The sequence below is a fragment of the Meleagris gallopavo genome, chromosome 17 (assembly GCF_905368555.1).
Source record: "Meleagris gallopavo chromosome 17, MGAL_WU_HG_1.1, whole genome shotgun sequence".
Classification (NCBI taxonomy): Eukaryota; Metazoa; Chordata; class Aves; order Galliformes; family Phasianidae; genus Meleagris; species Meleagris gallopavo.
This window is the reverse complement of record NC_139420.1, coordinates 10,115,853-10,135,725: the sequence shown is the minus strand read 5'-3', so window position 1 is coordinate 10,135,725 and position 19,873 is coordinate 10,115,853. Positions and strand designations below refer to the sequence as shown.

Here is a 19,873-nt window from a genome sequence, read left to right as displayed (position 1 = left end):
CTCTTCAAGTCAGAGCAGCTGCTGGAAGTGGATCAAGGACTTCTAACCATCGTGTGCTGAAGGGCTTTGATGACACACAGATCACTGCTTAAAGGTTCTCCAGCAGTTCTACAGCCAAGGATTGTGTTTGGGAGGTTTCTCCTTTGTGCTGCCGTTTGCTCTTGCCTGCATCCTCTGTTGTTACGACAACAGCCTCTGTTCACAGGAGAAGAAAGTATTAGAAGATTCAGTATGCAGTTAATTACTGAAGCTAGGAAGTGGGGTACTGCCTCTTATTCAAGGTGCTATAAGCCTTTATGTCCTTACAAAAGCAGATGGCTGAAGCCAGAAAGGTTTTCAGCAAACTGGAACCGTCACCAACTCAAATAAGAAAACTGCAAAGGTGCTGGCAGAGTTTGTGGGTGGCCTTTTGGTAGGGAGAGCTGGCTCTGCTACAGATGAACGCTCTGGAGCTGAATTTCTGCAGCACTGTGAAAAGCAGAGGCCGGAGCTGTTGCTCCCAGGCAGCAGCAGAGCCTGCAGTGCAGCTGGAGGAGCTTGGAGCACCTGCAGGCAGCAAATGCAGCCCCTCAGCATCGCTGCACAGCTTCACAGCCCGGTGTTGAGCAGAGCAGAGCCCACCAGAGCCCCCAACGCACGGCACGTGCAGGGCTCTGCCACCCACCCCAGCTTTCTCCAAGGCTGTGGCATCCGCAGCAGGCTGCTCCAGCAGCACCATGACAACAGAGCTTCCTACTCCCACCATCTGGTTTCAGTTGCACACGGCTCTGCCAGGCAAACAATCCCTGCTGAAATTTTCCATGCCTGCAGCCTGCCTCAGGTCATAGGGTTTCTTTCTTTCTTTCTTTCTTTTTTTTTTGAGAGAGAGAGAGAGGCTTTCTGAGAGAGGCATGGAGTTCTCAGGTACAGTTCAGTGGTTGGAAAGGTTATTTTAAGAGAATAAAGCTCCTGGTGCAGCTTGTGATCAGTGACCATTCCCAAGGGACTGGCTGCAGCCCTTCTCCTGCAGGGATGTTGGAACTTATGGGGGTGACCCAGAGGAGCTGCCCCAGCTGGAAATGCAGCAGCAGATGGCTGGATTGCTGCTGGCTTTGCTTCTGTGCAACCCTGCAGCTCCTGGGTGCCATAGGAACACTTGGCTGGGGACCTGCTGTTGTGCCTCATGGCATCTCGGGTGGCTTCAGCCACTTCCAAAGCCTCAGTGCTGCCAGCAGCAGCAGCATGGAGAAGCAATGCACAATAGGATCCAGTTACCATGAGCTGGTAGAAGGTGAGCAAAGGCGCACAAGCTGGAGGAGGAGCAGTGAGCAATAGTAGGAAGAAACAAGGTGAATTTCCTGCTGCCTTCTCCTGTGCTTTGCTGGGCTGACCAGGGCAGTGTGGGCCCCTCCAAGGGCGGACATGGATTTGGGGTGGGTGAAGGTGAGTTTATGTACATGGAAGCACTGAATGGCGAAGGACAGGTGCCGAGTTGTTCATCACCACTGAAAGTATTTGGGCTGACGGCTGCCAGGTCCGCAGAAATGTCAGCATTGGGGCTCAGTAGCTATCATGGAATCAAGTGATGCATTAGGAAGGCTTTAGATAGGAGCAGAGAAGGGAACAAGAAACGTTTTGCTGCTACGAAACCACCGGTGCACCCACATCCAACCACGGCTCCTTCATCCCAGGGACGGTTCCGTGCGAGGCCCGACGGGAACCGCACTCCTCAGTCTGAGCTGCGAGCATCGCACAACCCATAACCGGAAGGGACCTCCGAGGATCTCGCAATCCATCTCCAGGCTTCGCACAGATCTACCCCAGCGGACCCGCCAGGTGGCAGCCGCCCCACCGCCGTGTCGGAGGTGGGGCCGGGGCGGGGCGCGGCGGCGGCGGCGGTGCGGTGCAGGTGCGGGGCCGGAGCCACGCGGACCCCCCCGGCCGCGCCCTCGGAGCCTCCGGGGCGCAGAGGTGAGCGAGACCGGAGAGGGGGGGGGAAGCTTTGGGGTTGGATGTCTGGGTGAGATTTCGCCTTTCTTCCGGAGCCCGGAGGTTTCCCCCCTCCCCTCGCCCCGGATCAACACCCGCACGGACAATGGGCGGTGGCTCCGCGTCTTCTGATCCCGGTGACGGATGCGGAGCTGCGTGCGTGTCACCGCGGCTCCGTTCCCGTGGCCGGTGCCGGGAGGAAGCCGGCTGTGGGTCGGAGGTTTGGGGGAGAGCGGCCGTCTGAGCAGGGTTTGGGGGATTGGGAGCAGCCCCCGAGGCGCAGATGGAGCGCGTTGCGTCCTGGTGGTTCCGTGCATGGGTTTGACCCCTGGGAAGCGGCCGGCGCAGACCCTGCGTGGCCCCTTGGTGGGCTCTCCGAACACCGGGGCTTCCTCTGGGCAGGGAGGTGATGGATAAGGTGCCGGGCAGCAGCGCGGTCTGCTGTGACCGGAGTGCCTTGGTTTGTGTTCTAACAGCGATCTTTCAAAAGAGAAGGGTGGGGAAATGCTGTACTGGGGGTGCTGCGGTTCCCCTCCACCTGGTTTTCAGGCACGGCTTCCTGCACTGTGCCTACAGCAGTACACTGCAGCGCTGACCCCAGTGCACGCTACGGAGCAGGGGATGTTCGTGCTCAGCAGGTCTGAACCCAAGGAAACGTGCGACTTCCCCTCCCTGTGCCCAGCTTTCCTAGGCGGGATTTAGGCAGTGGAGGAGAAGCACAGGGGCTGCTCAGTCATGGAATCATTAAAGTTGGAAAAGACCTCTCACATCCCCAACCCACTCCCACCATTGCCCACTGCCCACGTCCCTCAGTGCCGCATCCCCATGGTTCTTGAACACATCCAGGGACGGTGACTCCACCACCATCTCTCTGGTCCCAGTGGGTCACGCAGCAGAACGGAACCAGAGCATTCCCAATCTGCTGCTGGGCTCCTCATGCCTTCCTGCTTCCCACCAGGTCTCCCAGCAGGGTACCTGCAGGATGGCGAGATGGCTGCCTCGCTCCACGGACCTGACCCGCTTCTGCCAGAAACTCAACAGAGTGAAGACCTTGGAGGCCGACATGATGGAGACATCCTTCAACAGGTGCCTTTCCACCATCGACTTGACGCTGCTGGGCATCGGGGGCATGGTGGGCTCTGGGCTTTATGTCCTCACGGGCACCGTGGCCAAGGAGATCGCCGGCCCCGCCGTCATCGTCTCCTTCATCATTGCTGGCTTCGCCTCCCTCCTGGCTGCTCTCTGCTACGCTGAGTTTGGGGCCCGGGTGCCCAAGACGGGCTCTGCCTACATGTTCACCTACGTGTCCGTGGGTGAGATTTGGGCTTTTCTCATCGGCTGGAACGTGCTGTTGGAGTACATGATCGGGGGCGCAGCGGTGGCCAGGGCCTGGAGCGGTTACCTGGACTCCATCTTCAACCACAAAATTAAGAACTTCACCGAGACCCACGTTGGCACCTGGCAGGTGCCTTTCCTGGCCCACTACCCTGACTTCCTGGCGGCTGCCATCTTGCTGGTGGCCACCGCCTTCATCTCCTTTGGGGCCAAAGTGTCCTCCTGGCTCAACCACGTCTTCTCGGCCGTCAGCATGGGCGTCATCCTCTTCATTCTCATCATGGGCTTCGTTCTTGCGCAGCCCAAGAACTGGAGTGCCCAGGAGGGAGGCTTTGCCCCCTATGGGCTGTCGGGCATCATGGCTGGCACGGCCACCTGCTTCTACGCCTTTGTGGGCTTCGATGTCATCGCAGCCTCCAGCGAAGAAGCCAGGAACCCGCAGAAGGCCGTCCCCAGGGCCATTGCATTCTCCTTGGGGTTGGCCACCGGTGCTTACATCCTCGTGTCCATGGTGCTGACGCTGATGGTGCCCTGGCACACGTTGGATCCCGACTCTGCCCTGGCTGACGCTTTCTACAGGAGGGGCTATTCCTGGGCAGGATTCCTGGTGGCTGCCGGCTCCATCTGCGGTGAGTGTGGATTTGTGGGAGGTGTTGGGAGAGCGTGGGGTCGGGTGCTGGTTTAGTTGGGGCCTACTCTCACATGGGGCCCTTTTCTCTGCCCACCCCTCAGCGATGAACACGGTCCTGCTGAGCAACCTCTTCTCCCTGCCACGCATCGTCTACGCCATGGCCGAGGACGGGCTCTTCTTCCAGGTGTTCTCCCGGGTGCACCCGCGCACACAGGTGCCCGTCATCGGCATCGTGGTCTTTGGGCTGCTCATGGCCCTGTTGGCCCTCGTCTTTGACCTGGAGGCTCTGGTGCAGTTCCTGTCCATTGGCACGCTGCTGGCCTACACCTTCGTGGCCGCCAGCATCATCGTGCTGCGCTTCCAGCAGCAGAAGGCGGATGGCCCCACGCAGCCGGCCGGCAGCCAGCCCAACCCTGAGCAGCGTGAGGGCATCGCTGCCCCCGAGCTGAAGGAGTACGAGTCCTTCTCCGACAAGCTGCAGCTGGTGGGGAGTGACAAGAGCAAGGAGCACCGTGAGCCAGGGCAGCTGAAGGCAGCCTTCGAGCCCTACCTGGAGTTTCTCAGTGACTTCTACCCGGGCGAGGTGGTCACGGTGGCTGTGGTGACCCTGATGGTGTCTGCTGTCTGCCTTTGCTCCATCTTGGTGTTTGGCAACACCCACCTCCACCTGCCCACCTGGAGCTACTCCCTGCTGCTCGTCCTCTTCAGCCTGGGCTTCGTGCTCAGCCTCCTCCTCATCTGGGCACACGAGCAGCAGCGCAGCACCCAGACCTTCCAGGTGGGTCCCATGCTGATGTTAGGGGGAAGTTGTTAGGGGCAAATACTTTATTCTGAGGGTATTGAGGCTCTAGCCCAGGCTGCCCAGAGCGCTGTGGGTACTCCATCCCCAGCGGTCCTCCAGGCTATGGATGGGGTCCTGGACAGCCTGAGCGGGGGGGGCAACCAGCCAAGGGCAGGGTTTGGGGCTGGGGGGGGCTGCGAGGTCTCTCCCAACCCAATTATGCTGTGATTCTATGACTGGCATGGGGTATTGGTGTCAGCAGCATCACCTGGGGTGCAGGTGTGGTTGGGTGGGAGGCAGTCCCGGGGTACAGCTGGCAGCCCCTCACCACTAGCTCCATCTCTTGCAGATCCCTCTGGTTCCCCTGTCCCCAGCACTGAGCATTGTCCTCAACATCTATCTCATGCTGAAGCTCAGCTACATGACGTGGCTCCGCTTTGCTATTTGGCTCATCCTTGGTGAGTGCTCCCGGTACCCAGAAACCATTTATTCTGGCAAGAGGAAAGCAGGTTCTGGGACCTGATGGCAAGGCTGAGCCAGGACCTCTGTGCCAGGGCTGTGCTGCTGGGTGGACGTGCTGACCTCCTTCTCCCTCACTCCAGGCCTGCTCGTCTACTTTGGCTACGGCATCTGGCACAGCAAGGAGAACCTACGGGAGTCACGACCGCAGCGTGTCAGCGCCCGCTACGTGGTGTTCCCCAGTGGCAGCCTGGAGGAGACGGTGCAGGCAGTGCAGCCCAGCCCTCAGCCTGCCGCCGGGCTGCCAGACACCGACACCACTGAGGTCAAGAGATGACGCCCATGGGAGGGGGCTCTGTGGCTCTGGCAGTGCCCACCCAACCTCCGGACCCCTCTGTTCTGCCTGACCCCTGTGCGGCGAGGGCTGCCCGGGTGCAGGGCTCTGTCCAGGGGTGCTGCTCACTCTTCCTTGCAGAGCATGGTGGGGCTGGCCCCCTCCCTCCCAGCACTGGGGAGCAGCGCTCTGCCCCCAGCCCCAGTGCCTGCCATGCTCAGAGGGAGCCTCATCCCCACTCTGTTCCCCTGCGCCCACCCAGATGCCATGCAGCAAATCCCCTTTTTCCAGCTCATCCCCACTGCCTTGCATGGATGGAGGATGGAGACAGGCAGTGTGCCCATCCCAGCCTCATCCTGGCTTCTGCTGCAGCCCTGCTGAGCCCTGTGCTGCCGTTCTCTCTGCCTGCACTTCTCCCCTTCAATGCCAGCACCGAGAGGCACAAGGAGCAGCCAGGGCCACATCAGCTGGGGAAGGGACATGGCAGCATGCAGGCTGGGGACCTGGTTTGTAGGCAGGACTATGGAAAGGGTGGCACAGCTTGTGCCCTTCCCCTGTGCCCCAGCAGCTGCCACACCTCTGGGCTTGGGTGCTGCCTTTCCCTGGCTCCCAGGGGCTCAGGATGGGCTCAGTGGGTGCTTTTTGGTGTCATCCCCCCAGGTGCAGGTTTTGGAGGGTGCTGGAAGAGGCTGCTGAACCCCTTAGGCTTTGCAATGCAGACCTCCTGCCCCACAGCATCCCAGCATCCTCCTATGTGGCTGTGCCCTGGTGGGAGCTGCTCCTATCCCCTGCCCAGTCCCCTTGGGGGCTCTGCACCCCTGGACAGTGCCCATGTCCTGCTCCCCCCGCACTGTCACTGCTGCCCAGCCCCTGCCCCGCTGTGGCCCTGTTTGGCACCTCTGTGTAGTGGTTGTGAGCAACGGGCTGACCTGTTCACCCCCATAAATGCTGGTTCTGCAATGGCTCTGGGTGCATGTGCTGTGTTCCCCTCATAGCCCACTTCTTCCCAGCAGTGAATGGCTTTTGGCCAGAGCTGTGGGCATGGGGCAGGGAGCTGGAGCCCTGTGGATACACTGGGGCTGAAAGCTTTTATGCCAGGGACAGGGCTGAGCAGAGCAGTGTCCTGGCACTGGGATAGGGTCTGTGGTGTTGTCCCAGAGCTGTGACCTGAGCTGAGAGAACGTTCAAACCCAGTGTTAATGATGTGAATTAAAGACAAGCCACAGAATACATGCGTGGCCCCAGCATTGTTCTGCATTGTTCCATGAGCTTAACCAACCCAAATGGAGTTGTAAAAATGCAGAGAAACAATGCTCACCTGTAAGAGGGATGGTGGCCGTGGGGACCACGTGGGCTGTGTGTGGGTGGGCAGTGACGTGGCTGCAGGGAATTAAGGATGGAGATGTGATTAGTGGCAGCCTGGGAGGAGCGTGCCCTCTGCAGCACCATTGGGTTGGTTACAATCCTTACCCAGGGTTACAGGATTGGTTGGTTCTTCTGTTCCATCCCACATCCTGCTGAGGTAATGTGCCCTACACAGAACACGTATTAATTGGTTTTAAATTGTCCACCTAATAATGCTCAAAGCCATTTTTTCTTAGTAGCCACCGCTAGCCAGGGAGCAATCTTACAGTGATTTGTTCCTTAAAAGAAACAGCATTTTTCTGGGGCTCGTGGAATTGGTCTAATCAGCCCGGCTGGATTGCGTGGAGATCAGTCTAATTGCAGTGCTACAGGGGGAGGTATGTAGGTCAGAGTGGTATAAGAGTTCTGGAAAACTGACACGGCTTTGGAGGTCATGGAGCAGCTCACACGTGCCATGAGCCAGGCTCTGCCTGGGGCTGCTGCATGGGCGAGCATCCCCACTGCACTGGGGAGGTGCAGCACTGAGTTTTGGGGCCTTTTCTAACTCTGTGGTTCTCAACCATCTGCCACCCCCCTGCACAGAGGAGCTGCAGGGCTGGCTGCAAGTAATCCGCTCATTATCCCACGTGAGCCTCCCATCCTCCTGCACACACAGCCTGAGGATGAGGTAAGCGCTGCGCTCATCCCCAGCAGCAGTGAATATCCTCCTTCCCTGGGCCTGAGAAAGGCAGGATATTGAAAACTGGCACACCCCCAGGTGTATGCATTCCCTCAGCCCCAGCACGGGGAAATCAGACTGAATATTGCAATAGAGGTGAAAGCACTCACAAAAACACTCCTCTGTGCTGGTGGAGCAGCTCGGAGTTTTGCTGCAGGCTGCTCCGCTCCATCCCTGCCCCAAATGATGCTTATTAGTAGCTAAACATTTTGTGATCACCAGCATGACTTGCACCAGAGCTGTTTCACGTGGATCTGGTCCCTGAGCCTGCCTGGAGCATGAAGGCTCACCTGCCAGAAACAATCAGAGCAGATCAGGAGTGCTGCAAGGAGCCAGGCTGCTGGTCTGCAAGAAAGTGGAGAGGAGTAAAGGCTGCAAGCAGACCATAATCAAATCAAAAGCTACCCAATAATGAAGGAGAAATTATCACTAATGCCAACAACCAGTATTTCCAGAGCTTAAAACATGCAAGAGACCTCTCTGAATGGTTTGGACAGTGGAGTCGTAGACACAGATGTTATTTATTAGATACATAACATGTAGAATAGTTTGTACATCTATAGGACAGTTCCTTTTCTGCAAAATGTAATTGCATAGAGCTATTTGCTCCCCAGCAGCACAGAGAGGATGCCCTGGATGCTGCTGGGTGATGGCAGACGCGTTGCAGGGAGGGGGGAAAGGGTTAAAGCCACCTGCTGCTGTCAGTGCTGAATCACTGCTGAGTGCCCGTCCTGTTTCCTGGCAGCTTGTAGCATCCATCCAATGTGAAACTCAAAAAAGAAAGAGTTGTGCATCCTGGAAATAACACCAGTCGTGACCTAAGATGGAGTCTTCACCCTGGGGAGTATGAGCTCCTCACAAGGCCAAGGAGCTGGGGAAGGAAGCAGCTGAAAATGAGTCACCGCTGCATCTGACAGTCAGTCCAGCAAAGGCAAGCCTGGCTGTTTGCAGGACAGCTGAAGAAAGCAAGCATCTGTGCACAGCACAGCTCTGGACAGACTTTGCTTGCTGTGTAAGCACACTGCACTCCTGAGCTGTGCAGATTCCCCTGCAGCAGACCATGGCACATGGTGTTCCACCAGCCCAAAGATGATGATTAAAAAGGAGCCATCGCCCATGGGGAAGCTCTTGCATGTGCTGGAAGAGACTCAGAAGCAGACGCAGCAGAAAACTTAAAAGTGAGCAGACAGGAAAACTTCTGAGTGACAGCAACAGAGTGACAGCCAACATTCCCACAGCTCCCGCCTTCAGTGCTGCCCTGGGGTGTCCCTGTGTCATTGGTTTGCTCAGCAGTACTGGGACATCAGGCAGAAGCAGCAGCCCCAAAGAGACTCACATTAAGGCAGAGTTATGGGAATTACCCAACACTTTGGGCTGAGGCCAAAGCTCGACTGCCAACAGACTTTTCCTCTGCAATTTTGTGCTTCCACCACGTCGGAGAAGAAGATTTGGGAGAAGTGTTTGCACGGCCTCACACAGCTCTGCCAACTCTTTGCTCACAGGAATGTCCTAGAAGGAAGAATCACTGCAGGTAAGCAAGTGCATGGTATGATGTACCCTCCTTGGGGCTGCCCACATTATGGGTAGGTGTGAGGTTCATCTGAGCAGCAGCATCCTGCTACCTGGGCAAGGAGAAGAGCTGAGGTGATGAAGCAGCACAATGAAGATATGGGTTTTCTCTTTTTAGAAATCAAAGTACTTGCTAATTATTTGGTCCTAAGGGCACTGAGCAGTTACCAGTCTGAAAGAAAGCCTCTATTCCTGAAACGATGCTCTTTGGTGAACTACGTGGGATGTCTTGTGCCTGAATCCCTCTGGCAGCACTTTGTTATTCACACACTCAGCTTCTTCCCTCCCCTCCCTCTTCCATCTGCTGTCACACTTACTGGCAGGTCCAGGATCTCCATGCCAGTGCCAGAATTTGCCTGTAGAGCTTTGAGGACCCCACAGCATCCTTCGTTCTGCATGGGATTTCTGATCATCTGAAGGCAAGAAGAAAACAGCAGGAGGATACACAACAGCTCTTCCCATCCCCAACACGTTTTTCTTTGGCTTTGTGAGAGCTCCAGTTTGCCTCTTTAAGCTGGACACCACTTGGCACAAAACTGTCTACAGTAACAGCAAACCATCAGCCACACGCTAAAGCCCCCTCATGGCAAAGTTACTCACCTTAAGGATCTTCAGAGTCTTGTTTTCTCTCAGGCCAACTGCCAGTCGCAGAGCTCCTTCCACAGAAATACGATTATTGCTAAAAGCAGATGGATGGCATGAGTCACAGCCTGAGCTCCAGGTTCTCCATGCCCACACAGCCAGGCTGATACAAGACATTACTGCATTGCTCTGGCAAAGGATATCCAACCTCCTGTTGCACCCAGTGCTGAAAACCGTGGTGTCCAGAGGGAATTCAGGGCAGCTCCCTGCTACTATCTTTGTCTGCTCTTCTTTTTTTTTTTTTTTTTTTTGGCCATTTTTCTGGAACCACTTCCATCAGTGATATTAATGACCACAAACTTGTTGAGGTCTCAGCTCAGTTCACCGCGGTTCTTGGCCGCCTTGTTTCCATTGCTGTTTCACCGCCATGCCTCCCTACAGGCCACGAACTGAACAAAGCCCACGGTCCAATTCTTGCTCCAAACATAACATCTTTCTCTCATACCTCACTTCTGTAGGCTCTGAAGAGAAAACATGCAGCAGGCTGAAAGCCTGACTCACCTTACATTGAGCTCTTCCAGCACGTTGTTGGCTCGGAGAGCATCTCCCAAGGCAGCTGCTCCACTGTTGCCAAAGCCATTGTAGGAAACATCCAGCACCTTGAGGAACACGTTTGCCTGTGGTGTGACACAGACACTGAATTTAAAATCTTGTTACTAAAAGAAGCTTCTTTCTTTGAGCAGAGTAAAAACTATATGTAGAATACAAAGCAACTTCTGTATTGATTTGTGAATCAGAAGTGCAATGAAACAATTCAAAGCAGTCATTAGACCAAGTTTGACTCTAAAAAGGGAAAGAGCTAGAAGGGGAGAAATGAAAACATATGTACTATGTCAGTACACAGTGAATGATTTTATTGTATTGGTTCCAAGATCTGTGTGATCCCAGATCATAGATGGCTGGTGGACAAACATCACATGATGACGTTGATGCTCATACAGACAGACAAAGCTTCATGTGAGATTTCAGCATTTAAAACAGGAGTGAAAACATTTCCTACCCCCACGCCTTTGGCCAAAGCAACTGCTCCCTCACTGTGGAAATGGTTCCAGCTGATTTTCAGTTCCTTTAATCCGATGTTTTCTGCTATTGCCCCTCCAAGAACTTCACCTTAAGAAAAACACATGGTGCCAAACAGCTTAAAACAGCTGCTTTGCAAAGCAGGCAGCTTGGGTTAGTTTAGGTATTTCTCTGCAATTGTCTGCGTTCCATCTGGGCAAGCAATTAGAACCAGAAAATATTATTCTTTTATACCTTATTTAGCACAGACACAAAGCAGAAGCTGCCAGACAATAGAAGTGTATGCGTTCTCTGACTGCAGGCTGCAAATTCAGCCTGTGGAAGAGAAAATCCAGTCAGCACATAACAGAGCCACGGTCTGTGGCTCAAGCCCGAAGAGCTGATTGCACAGCCTCCTTCTCCAGTCCCATGCGACTCTGAAAGCTGACACCAAGCAGCAGGTAGCATCTCACAGGCTCTCTCATTCTTCCACAGCTCCGGCCTCCAGCCAACTGCAGCTTGCTGGTAGCAGAGAAGCCAGCCCTGCTCTCTAGCCGCCCCTACAGCTCTGAAATCTGAAGAGACTTTCCCAGCAAATGCTCTGTAAATGTCTGATGGGGCAGGAAATAAATGAGATCCATGATGAGCATGGGAAAAAAAAAGAAAAAAGAAAAAAAAAAAAAAGCCATGGCCAAGACCAGAAGACAGGAGAGATACTTGACTGTGAAGGCAGCAGGAGATCAGAAGCACAGGGGTGGAGAGAAAAGAAGGCATTGAAGCCTGCATAAGTAATAATGGGAAGGGAAGGGAGAGGAAAAGGAGAGGAGAAGGAGAGGAGAAGGAGAGGAGAAGGAGAGGAGAAGGAGAGGAGAAGGAGAGGAGAAGGAGAGGAGAAGGAGAGGAGCTTGCTTATCCATCTCTTGTGAAGCAAACTGAAGTAAATGAGCGTAAAGGACAAAGAGTTAAGGATTAGCACTGACATCACCAGGAATGTTTCTGCAGAAGTGCTCCCCAATGGCCTGAGGGAAGCAAGCAACTCATCAAGCTGCACTGAGAACTCCTGCAGCACTGCTCTATGCGTTGAGAGAGGCAGGCAGACTGCACCTTACCTGCTTTCTCACCAAACTTGTTGTAACTCAGATCCAGAACTTCCACTTTGCTGTTTGCTGTGATGGCATCTGCTAAATACTTGGCTGCACGGTCATCAAACTCATTTCCAGAGAGCTGGAGGACCACAATTGTAGTATTTTCTAGAAGCATAGCAGAAATGGCCTTAGCTCCTTCAGTGCCCATTTTGTTGTCAGATAAATCGACAGCTGGGGAAGGAAAAAGCATCATCAGATCATCAGATGATATCATGACAGATGCCAAGGAGGTGCCTCCACACTGTAATGGGAGAAGCAGTGCCAGACTCAGAACGTGAGAAGTCTAACCTGCTCTAACACTATATTTTAACATAGAAAACAGAAGCCTGAATTCCTCTGCCCACCTGGATATAGAATGAATTTCTCCAGCACAGAATTAATAGAACCCTAAACATCTACTACAGAATTCAACCACTAGAGAAGGAAAATAAGGAAATCCCATTTTCTTTGGTGTTTCACACCATCAAACTTGACACTTCCATCTGTGGTGCCCTGACAAAGCAGATTAGGGCAGCCTGAGCTGAAAGCTGTCTTCTATCCTCAGCTGTCTATGCTGACCTCGTTCTTAGTGAATATCATACATCCTCCAGGGCTGCAACCAGTTTGGCTTACACAAAGTTCTGGCCTCTGGAGAGGCCTCAGAGCTGCTGTAAGAGGGAGATTGGTTAAGACCACAAAGAAAACAGCACAATTTCTTCCTCTACAGCAAAGCTGCCACCACAGAATAGCAGGAAGGATGACACAAACCTGAAATGGAGTGGTTTTCTTTCAGCATTTCTGCAATTGCAGCTGCTCCTTCTCCCAGCAGCCAATTGTCACCCAGGTCTAACGAGATGACAGAGGTGTTGGCCATCAAGGAAAGAGCCAACGCCTTGGCACCCTGAAACAAAAAAGGCCCTGGTGGGGGCTGCCCCATCCCTAGAGGTGCTCAGGGAAAGGCTGGATGGGGTTTGGGCAACCTAATGTGGTGAGAGGTGTCCCTACACATGGCAGGGGCTGGATGGGCTTTAAGGTCCCTTCTAACCTAAGCCGTTCTGTGTGACTCTGCTCCCCAAAGCCATGCAGCAGTTGCTGGTGCCCAACCTGGATGTCTCTGAACTGAAGGCCAAGCAGGAGGAGGTGGGTCCTCAACACCTCCCTGTCACAAAAATGGGCTCTCTGACTCCTGAAGGGGAGAACCAGCAGCCCCAGAAAGGGAGGGCTGATAATGTTGGGGTTCTGGTGTGCAACCAGGGTGGGGGGATAATGGGGAGTATGGGAGAGCAACAGTGAGGAATAAGGGGGCTGGGGGGGTAATGGGGAAGGGGATAACAAGAGGATAATGGGAAGAGTAATGGAGAGGGAATAAGGAAGAGGGGGTCATGGAGGGGGAGAGAGAGGAAAGAACAATGGGGGCGGGAAATGGAGGGGATAGAGGGGATGGTGGGAGCATAACAGGAATGGGGACGTAATGGGGTATGGTAAGGGCTAAAGAACAGGGAATAACGAGGGAAGGAATAAGGGGGATGGGGGAGGGGACAACTAATGGGGGGTTAGCAAGGGGAGGATTAATGGGGATGGGGGAGATGGTGGGAGGATGAATAATGGGGATGATAAGTGAAGGATGGGATGGGGGAGGGGGATGATGGGGATACTGGGGATGGGAGAGGGTAAAGAGAGAGATAACAAGGCAGGATAATGGGAGGGGATAATAGCAGGGATGGGGAATGATGAGGACAGGAGGGCTGCCCTCACCCGAGAGCCCATCCCGCGGTGCCGCAGGAGGAGCGCAGGGCCGGGCGGATCGGGCAGCAGACAGGAGGCCGGGCAGACGCCGCAGGCCCGGCACGCCGCCAGGTACGAGCTGTGCTCCCGATGTGAGGAAGAAGAGCGGAACGCGGAGCTCCGGTCCTCCGCCATCTCCGGACCCCGCGCTGTTGCCATGGCGACGTCGGGCGGCGGAGGCGCAGCGCTGTGCGGGGAGCTGCTGGATTACAAGACCGAGAAGTTCGCGTTGACGAGGAACCGGCGCGTGGGGCTGCTGCACCGCCTGCTGCAGCTCGCCGTGCTGGGCTACGTGCTGGGGTAGGGCCGACCCGCAGCGCTGCGTTATCCAGCTGCTCCGAGCCGGGCTCATCGCTCCGCCCGTCCGCAGGTGGGTGTTCGTGGTGCGGAGGGGTTACCAGGACACCGATGCCGCTCCCCACGTCTCGGTCGTCACTAAGCTGAAGGGAGTGTCCGTCAGCCGGGCGGAGGACGCGAGGAGACGGCTCTGGGATGCGGCGGATTTCTCGAGGCCCCCGCAGGTAGGGAGGCGGGATTCGAACCCGCGGCCCTCAGCACTCCGGCGCCGGGATGCGAACTCGGGTCCTTCCCGCGCCGGGATGCGAACTCGGGTCCTTCCCGCGCCGGGATGCGAACTCGGGTCCTTCCCGCGCCGGGATTCGAACTCGGGTCCTTCCCGCGCCGGGATGCGAACCCGCGCAACAACCGCGGGATGTCTGCGAGCCCCGGCTGCAACCCCCCCGTAAAGCTTCCCGGCTCTGCTGCCCGAAAAAGAGGTTGGAAGCTCTAAAGTGTGTCCTGTAGCAGTGCAGTGCTGAAGGCGTCTTCTTGCCTCGCAGGGAGAAAACGTGCTTTTTTTGGTGACCAACTTCATTGTGACGGACAAGCAGGTTCAGGGCACCTGTCCCGAGGTGAGCAGACCTTTTTGGGGAGCTGTATGGGAAGAGCTGGGCACAGTGGATCCCCAGTCTGCAGTGGTGTGTGGCATGGCACAGCTCCCCAGGGCTGTGGGCGCAACCTTGAGCTGCCGGAGCTCAGGGAGCATTGGGGTGTTGCTCATGAAGGGAGGTGAGATGGGTATTAGATCTTAAAAGAAGCCGCCTCCCTGTTTGCTCCCATCTGATGCCACTGGTGCTTTGCTCTTCAAGAAGGCTGGCTTTGCTTCCTGGCTGCAGTGCATGGCTGTGCAGCTGTTGAAGAATCAGCAGTTGTTTCTGATAAAGATGAAGAGTGAAGTCATTCTCTGCCCAGGTACGTTTACTTTCTGTGCTCCCCAATAAGCCCTTCAGCCCTGAAGTTTCAAGGGTTTCTGCACAGCAGATCTCACCTCTCACCATGCGCTTGTAGCATGTGCAGCCTGGCTCTGTGTGTGCCCCTGGAGAACACCATCACCAATAGATTTTCAAGGCTGACTTACTAGAAGGTGATAGGAAGGGTATATTGAAGGAATCTTGGACAGATTTAGGTTTTCTAAAGCATTGTTGTGGACTTCAGTAGCTGAATTCCCAAGGTTTGCACCTCTTCACATATAACCAGTGGGTGGGTTTAAGGATCCAACCATGAAGCTGTATTGGGGAACCCCTTATCTCAGCTCTGGGGGGACTGTTCTGCTGGTTTGGAAGCATTTGGGACATGCATGGAGATGTGGGTGAATGGCTGTGAGCTTTAAGGGCTCCACAGCAGTGACCACTTCTCTCCTGTCTCTTTCAGAGCCCCTCTGTGCTGGATGGGATCTGCAGGGGAGATGTGGACTGTCCTATTGGAAACCCAGTGGTTCATGGCAACGGTACTGCATTTTTTGCTTAAAAAAACAGAGTAAAGTCATTCAATTCCAGCTCCTTAGCGATGTCTCATTGCCCAAGTTCAGTGCCCTTTTGCAATAAATCCTGGAGACTGCCCTAAAATGGCAGGGCGTGATTCGCGTTGTCTCATTTCTAGGGATTAAGACTGGGAAATGTGTGATGTACAACAGCACCCATTCCACCTGTGAGATCTTTGGCTGGTGCCCCGTGGAGAATGACACCCTGCCCAGGTGTGAGGATGGTCCCTCAAGGTGGGATGGGGAGATGTGGCACTGAGGGATGTGGTGAGTGGGCAGCGGTGGTGGTAGGCAGGCAGTTGGCATAAGATGACCTCAGAGGTCTTTCCCAACCTTACTGGTTCCATAATTCTTGGTCCTTTCTCACTGCCAATGTAGCCCAAATCCCAGGACTTTGTTATTTTGCAGGAAACCTCTTCTGGCTGAGGCAGAGAATTTCACTCTTTTTATAAAAAATACTGTCAACTTCACCAAATTTAACTTCTCCAAGTAAGTGTGACACTCTCCAGCCCATAGCGTGTGCTGCCTGGCCCAGCCTCTATGCTCAGCTCATCCCAGGGGCTGCGTAACACCCCTCGTCTCTTCTTCTCCTGTTTCAGGGGCAACACATTGCAGACCAACGACCCCACCTATTTCAAGACCTGCATCTACGATCCCTTTTTCAGCCCTTCCTGCCCTGTGTTCCGTATCCGTGACATGGTGGAAGCAGCTGGGGAGACCTTTGGGTCCCTCGCACTGCTGGTATTTGCTTCTTTTTCTTTTCAAGCATGAAAGATGACTGCTAATTCCCCAAAGGAGGCCAGGCTGGATGGGCCCTGAGCAGCCTGATCTGCTGGGAGACAACCAACCCAGGGCAGAGGTTGGGGCTGGGGGGGCATTTCAACCCAACGGTGCTGCGATTCTGTGACATCTCCGCTCCCTGGAATATAACATGTGTTGGTGTGCCGCAGGGAGGAAGCATCAGCGTGCGCATTGAGTGGGACTGTGACCTGGACCAGCCTGCTGCCCTCTGCCAGCCACGCTATTCCTTCATCCTGCTGGACAGGAGGTACAACTTCAGGTGAGGGCGCTGGGGTGGGCACACTGCTGTCACTTGGGATCTCACTTTCCCTGAAAGGAGCAGCAGGGAGATGGGACCCTCTAGGCCAGCCATGCCCGTGCTGAGCCCGGCTGGGTGCAGGGATGTGTGGCTGAGCCCTGTGTGCCTCTGCAGAACGGCTTCCTACTACTGGGACTCGCAGCAGCAGCACTACCGGAGCCTGCTGAAGCTCTATGGCATCCGCTTTGACATCTCTGTGCACGGCCAGGTAGCGTGTCCTCCAACCCCCCTTCCTTGTCACTGCCTGCAGCCCCACAGCTTCCCTATGGGCTCCTCACAGCCCTCTCTCCGCTCTCTGCCTTCTCTTCTCCACCCCTTGTTTTCATCAGGCTGGGAAGTTCGGCATAATTCCTGCTGCTGTTAGCTTCGGCACCGGCATTGCGTTCTTCGGAACCGTGAGTACTGAAGATGCTCTTTTCATCTGATCCATGGGCTATGATCCGCTGCCCATCTGCAGCTTCCTAGCTTCAGGAAGCATGATGTGCAGCTCAGTGTAACATGCCTGGCACTTGCTGCCACTGACCCAGTAATGGGGTCCCCCACCAACCCCCATTTTCCCCAAATGTCCCTGCCCCTTGCATGGCTATGACTGTGGCTCTCTACCAGTCCTGACCCACAGCATTCCCCACCTCTGCTCCATTTGTCCCCCCTCTAGGCCACCATGGTCTGTGACCTGGTTCTGCTCTACCTGGATGCGAAGGCTGACTTCTATTGGAAAGAGAAGTTTGAGGAGGTGAGGATGGGCTGTGGGACCACCTGGGAGAGCTGAAGTTTTGAGAGCTGATTTCATTGCTTTTTGCCCTTTGATTGTAACTCAGTTCAGCAGATCTGGGAGCTGTGTCAGTGTTGACGCTGTAGATTTTCTTGCTGTGCATGATGTCTGCTTGGCACTGCCCAGGTGGGCTGGGAGCCCTTCCAGAACCCTCTAATTCCCCATCAGTGCAGATCTGCTGCCAGCCCTCGCTCAGGGCATCTTCAGCTTTCTCAGGCAGAGTGTTGGCAGCCTCCAAGGCTGAAGACCTCCAGCTCCCTGGGGAAGTGTCCCAGGGCTGCACCATCCTACTGGGGGAAAATACATTTGGCCTGATTCCAACCTGAATCACAAATCAACCTTAAGGAATGGAACTGTTAGCATGGGAATGGGCAGAGCAGGGCAGGATCTGGGCATCCCCTGGGCTGTAGCAAATGTCCCTGTTCATTTTGCAGGCAAAACCTCCCAAAGGTAAGAAAGAAGCAGCAGCTGAGGCAGAGAGGGCTGGCCAGGACCTGGGAGATGCTCAGCAATGCACACTGGAGTGACCTGCAGGTAGATGTGATGGGGCACAGCTTTGACCCTGCAGGAGGTGGCCCAATTCTGGCCGAGCACTGGGGCTGGGTGCTGCACTTCTGAAGGAGTGCCAGCATCAGCAGAAGTCCTTGGTACATAGAGAGTATATGGAGAGTCCTCCTGACACAACATGCAGCTCCAGGGCCGTGCTGCAGAGCTGCTGCTGGGGCTGGGGCTCACTGGGATGGGGTGCTCAGCACAAGAGACTTAAAGCACTTTGCGCTTCTTCCCTTCCCACTTGGCCCTGTGAAAAGCAGGGATGCACTGAAATAAAGCTGTTCAGAAAGTGGGAGGTGGCTCTGGCCATGCTCTTTCCCTAGGAGCCCTGCATCCTTTGCACGGTCACACAAAGTGCACCTGCATCCTGTAAGCACTGAGCTGCACACCCCAACTCTGCCCTACCAGGAATCAACATGGATGTGTACCCCTTTATTGGTGGCAGAGCTCAGGGAACCCCGCGAGCCCCAGAGCTGCCTGGCTCAGAAAAGAGTGATCAGAAGCATATTGGGGTCTGGTGCTGTTTAATGTTGTTGGGCTCAGTGGGGTGGATCGTGTCCCGCAGCATCGCCCTGGCTGCCCACCTTGAACTGCCGCAGGTAGAACTGAGCTGCCAGCTGCCTGCTCATCGCCCGCAGTGCCAAGAAGGCAGCCACCACCTCACAGATGAGGAAGGCCAGGAGAAGGCTGTGCACTGCCAGCTCCAGCGGCAGGCGGATGGTGAGGTGGTCCGTGAGCAGGAACAGCAGGAGGGGCAGCTGGATCAGGATGGAGAGAAGAAGGAAGCCAGCAAGCTCAGGCACCTGTGTGGGCAGAGGCTGGTGAGGATGTATGGGAAACATTGGTATGTGGGGGGCACCTCTGCAGGGGCTGAACCCCTTGGAGCATCCTGAGTTGGACGTCAGGGGGAAGTTCTTTACAGAGTGGTGAGGTGCTGGAACAGCTGCCCAGAGAGGCTGTGGATGCCCCATCTCTGGAGGTGTTCAAGGCCAGGTTGGATGGGGCTCTGGGCAGCCTGGTCTGGTATTAAATATGGAGGTTGGTGGCCCTGCATGTGGCAGAGGGGTTGGAGATTCACGATCCTTGAGGTCCCTTCCAACCCTGGTCATTCTGTGATTCTGTGAATTGGCACTCAAGGAGGAAAGGAGGTGATGGTTCTCTCAGACCCAGGACAAAGGGGACATCCAGCATGGAGCAGGGGGCCAGCCCTTACCTTCTCCTGCAGGTTCCCAATGTAGCCCAGGTAGAGCCGTGTTCCTTCGGCCATTGTGAGGATAAGGAAGGCAGCGAGCAGGAGGAGCTGGTAGTAGCGGGGCAGCAGGTCGTACTGTAACAGGACACAGCCTTGTCCCTGCAGCCCCATGCTGGTCCCCAGCCCTGCTCACTCTGCCCTCCCAGTGTAGCCTTCCTTCCCTGTTGGAAAGCTAAGGGTACCTTCAGCTGCAGCATCGTGCCCTCAGCCAGGCACCAGCAGGGGAAGTAGCAGACGTTGAAGTAGAGCATCACCTGGAGGGGCAGACTGGCCAGCACCTCGTGCACTGGGCAGAGAAAAGCAGGGCTGGGGAGGACCCTCAGGACCCCCATCATCCTTCCCCTGCATCCCAGCCCAGTGCAACAGCACTGATGTTGGCTGCCAGCCATCGCTGGGGGTGAGGGGACGCATGGCTGCCCACAGTGCGGACGCAGGAGTCCAACTCCCCGGGGTACCTGGATGGTAGAGGTGAGCAGTGCTGCTGTCCCATGTCTTGTTGGTGGTGAAGAAGGCACCGCTGAAGGCCGTCAGCCCCCGGCGCAGGTTGTGGGGCAGCGGGGTGCGTGCAGCCATGGCTGGCAGCAAAGCTGGGATTAGCAGGAGGGGAATTAAGGCAGCGACTGCTGAGGGTAATGCGTGGGGCCAGGAAGCCATTGGCTCTCATGTTAC

At 55.4% G+C, this 19,873-nt stretch overlaps 4 protein-coding genes across 6 annotated transcripts; 2 read left to right on the top strand and 2 right to left on the bottom strand.

Moving 5' to 3' along the window:
- The first annotated feature begins 802 nt into the window (after positions 1–802).
- Positions 803–6,738, top strand: SLC7A4 (solute carrier family 7 member 4). The gene is made up of 5 exons (XM_085238891.1): positions 803–1,950; positions 2,927–3,932; positions 4,036–4,712; positions 5,065–5,173; positions 5,318–6,738. Exons 2-5 carry the CDS (start codon positions 2,951–2,953, stop codon positions 5,509–5,511), a joined length of 1,962 nt encoding a protein of 653 aa, XP_085095017.1. The 5' UTR covers positions 803–1,950; positions 2,927–2,950; the 3' UTR covers positions 5,512–6,738.
- Positions 6,739–8,093: 1,355 nt separating this feature from the next.
- Positions 8,094–13,810, bottom strand: LOC100547434 (uncharacterized). The gene is made up of 10 exons (XM_085238901.1): positions 13,681–13,810; positions 12,971–13,084; positions 12,694–12,826; positions 11,911–12,117; positions 10,803–10,912; positions 10,304–10,419; positions 9,761–9,839; positions 9,478–9,573; positions 8,953–9,100; positions 8,094–8,386 (listed from the first exon to the last, which is right to left on the bottom strand). The coding sequence occupies exons 3-10, from the start codon at positions 12,797–12,799 to the stop codon at positions 8,304–8,306; spliced, it is 945 nt and encodes a 314-aa protein (XP_085095027.1). The 5' UTR covers positions 12,800–12,826; positions 12,971–13,084; positions 13,681–13,810; the 3' UTR covers positions 8,094–8,303.
- Positions 13,613–18,245, top strand: P2RX6 (purinergic receptor P2X 6). 3 transcript variants are annotated; one of them, XM_085238899.1, is made up of 12 exons: positions 13,613–14,010; positions 14,081–14,231; positions 14,550–14,621; positions 15,421–15,496; positions 15,649–15,763; positions 15,938–16,018; positions 16,129–16,270; positions 16,480–16,577; positions 16,743–16,836; positions 16,958–17,023; positions 17,284–17,361; positions 17,835–18,245. In XM_085238899.1, exons 1-12 carry the CDS (start codon positions 13,646–13,648, stop codon positions 17,925–17,927), a joined length of 1,431 nt encoding a protein of 476 aa, XP_085095025.1. In that variant the 5' UTR covers positions 13,613–13,645; the 3' UTR covers positions 17,928–18,245. The 3 variants fall into 3 exon arrangements, with proteins under 3 accessions (XP_085095025.1, XP_085095024.1, XP_010718744.2); XM_085238898.1 differs by having other exon boundaries at positions 13,621–14,010; positions 16,480–16,589; XM_010720442.4 differs by having other exon boundaries at positions 13,627–14,010; positions 15,649–15,742; positions 16,480–16,589.
- A 214-nt stretch (positions 18,246–18,459) lies between these two features.
- Positions 18,460–19,858, bottom strand: LOC100547129 (transmembrane protein 17B-like). The gene is made up of 4 exons (XM_085238902.1): positions 19,660–19,858; positions 19,387–19,490; positions 19,166–19,279; positions 18,460–18,755 (listed from the first exon to the last, which is right to left on the bottom strand). The coding sequence occupies exons 1-4, from the start codon at positions 19,856–19,858 to the stop codon at positions 18,492–18,494; spliced, it is 681 nt and encodes a 226-aa protein (XP_085095028.1). The 3' UTR covers positions 18,460–18,491.
- Positions 19,859–19,873: the final 15 nt, after the last annotated feature.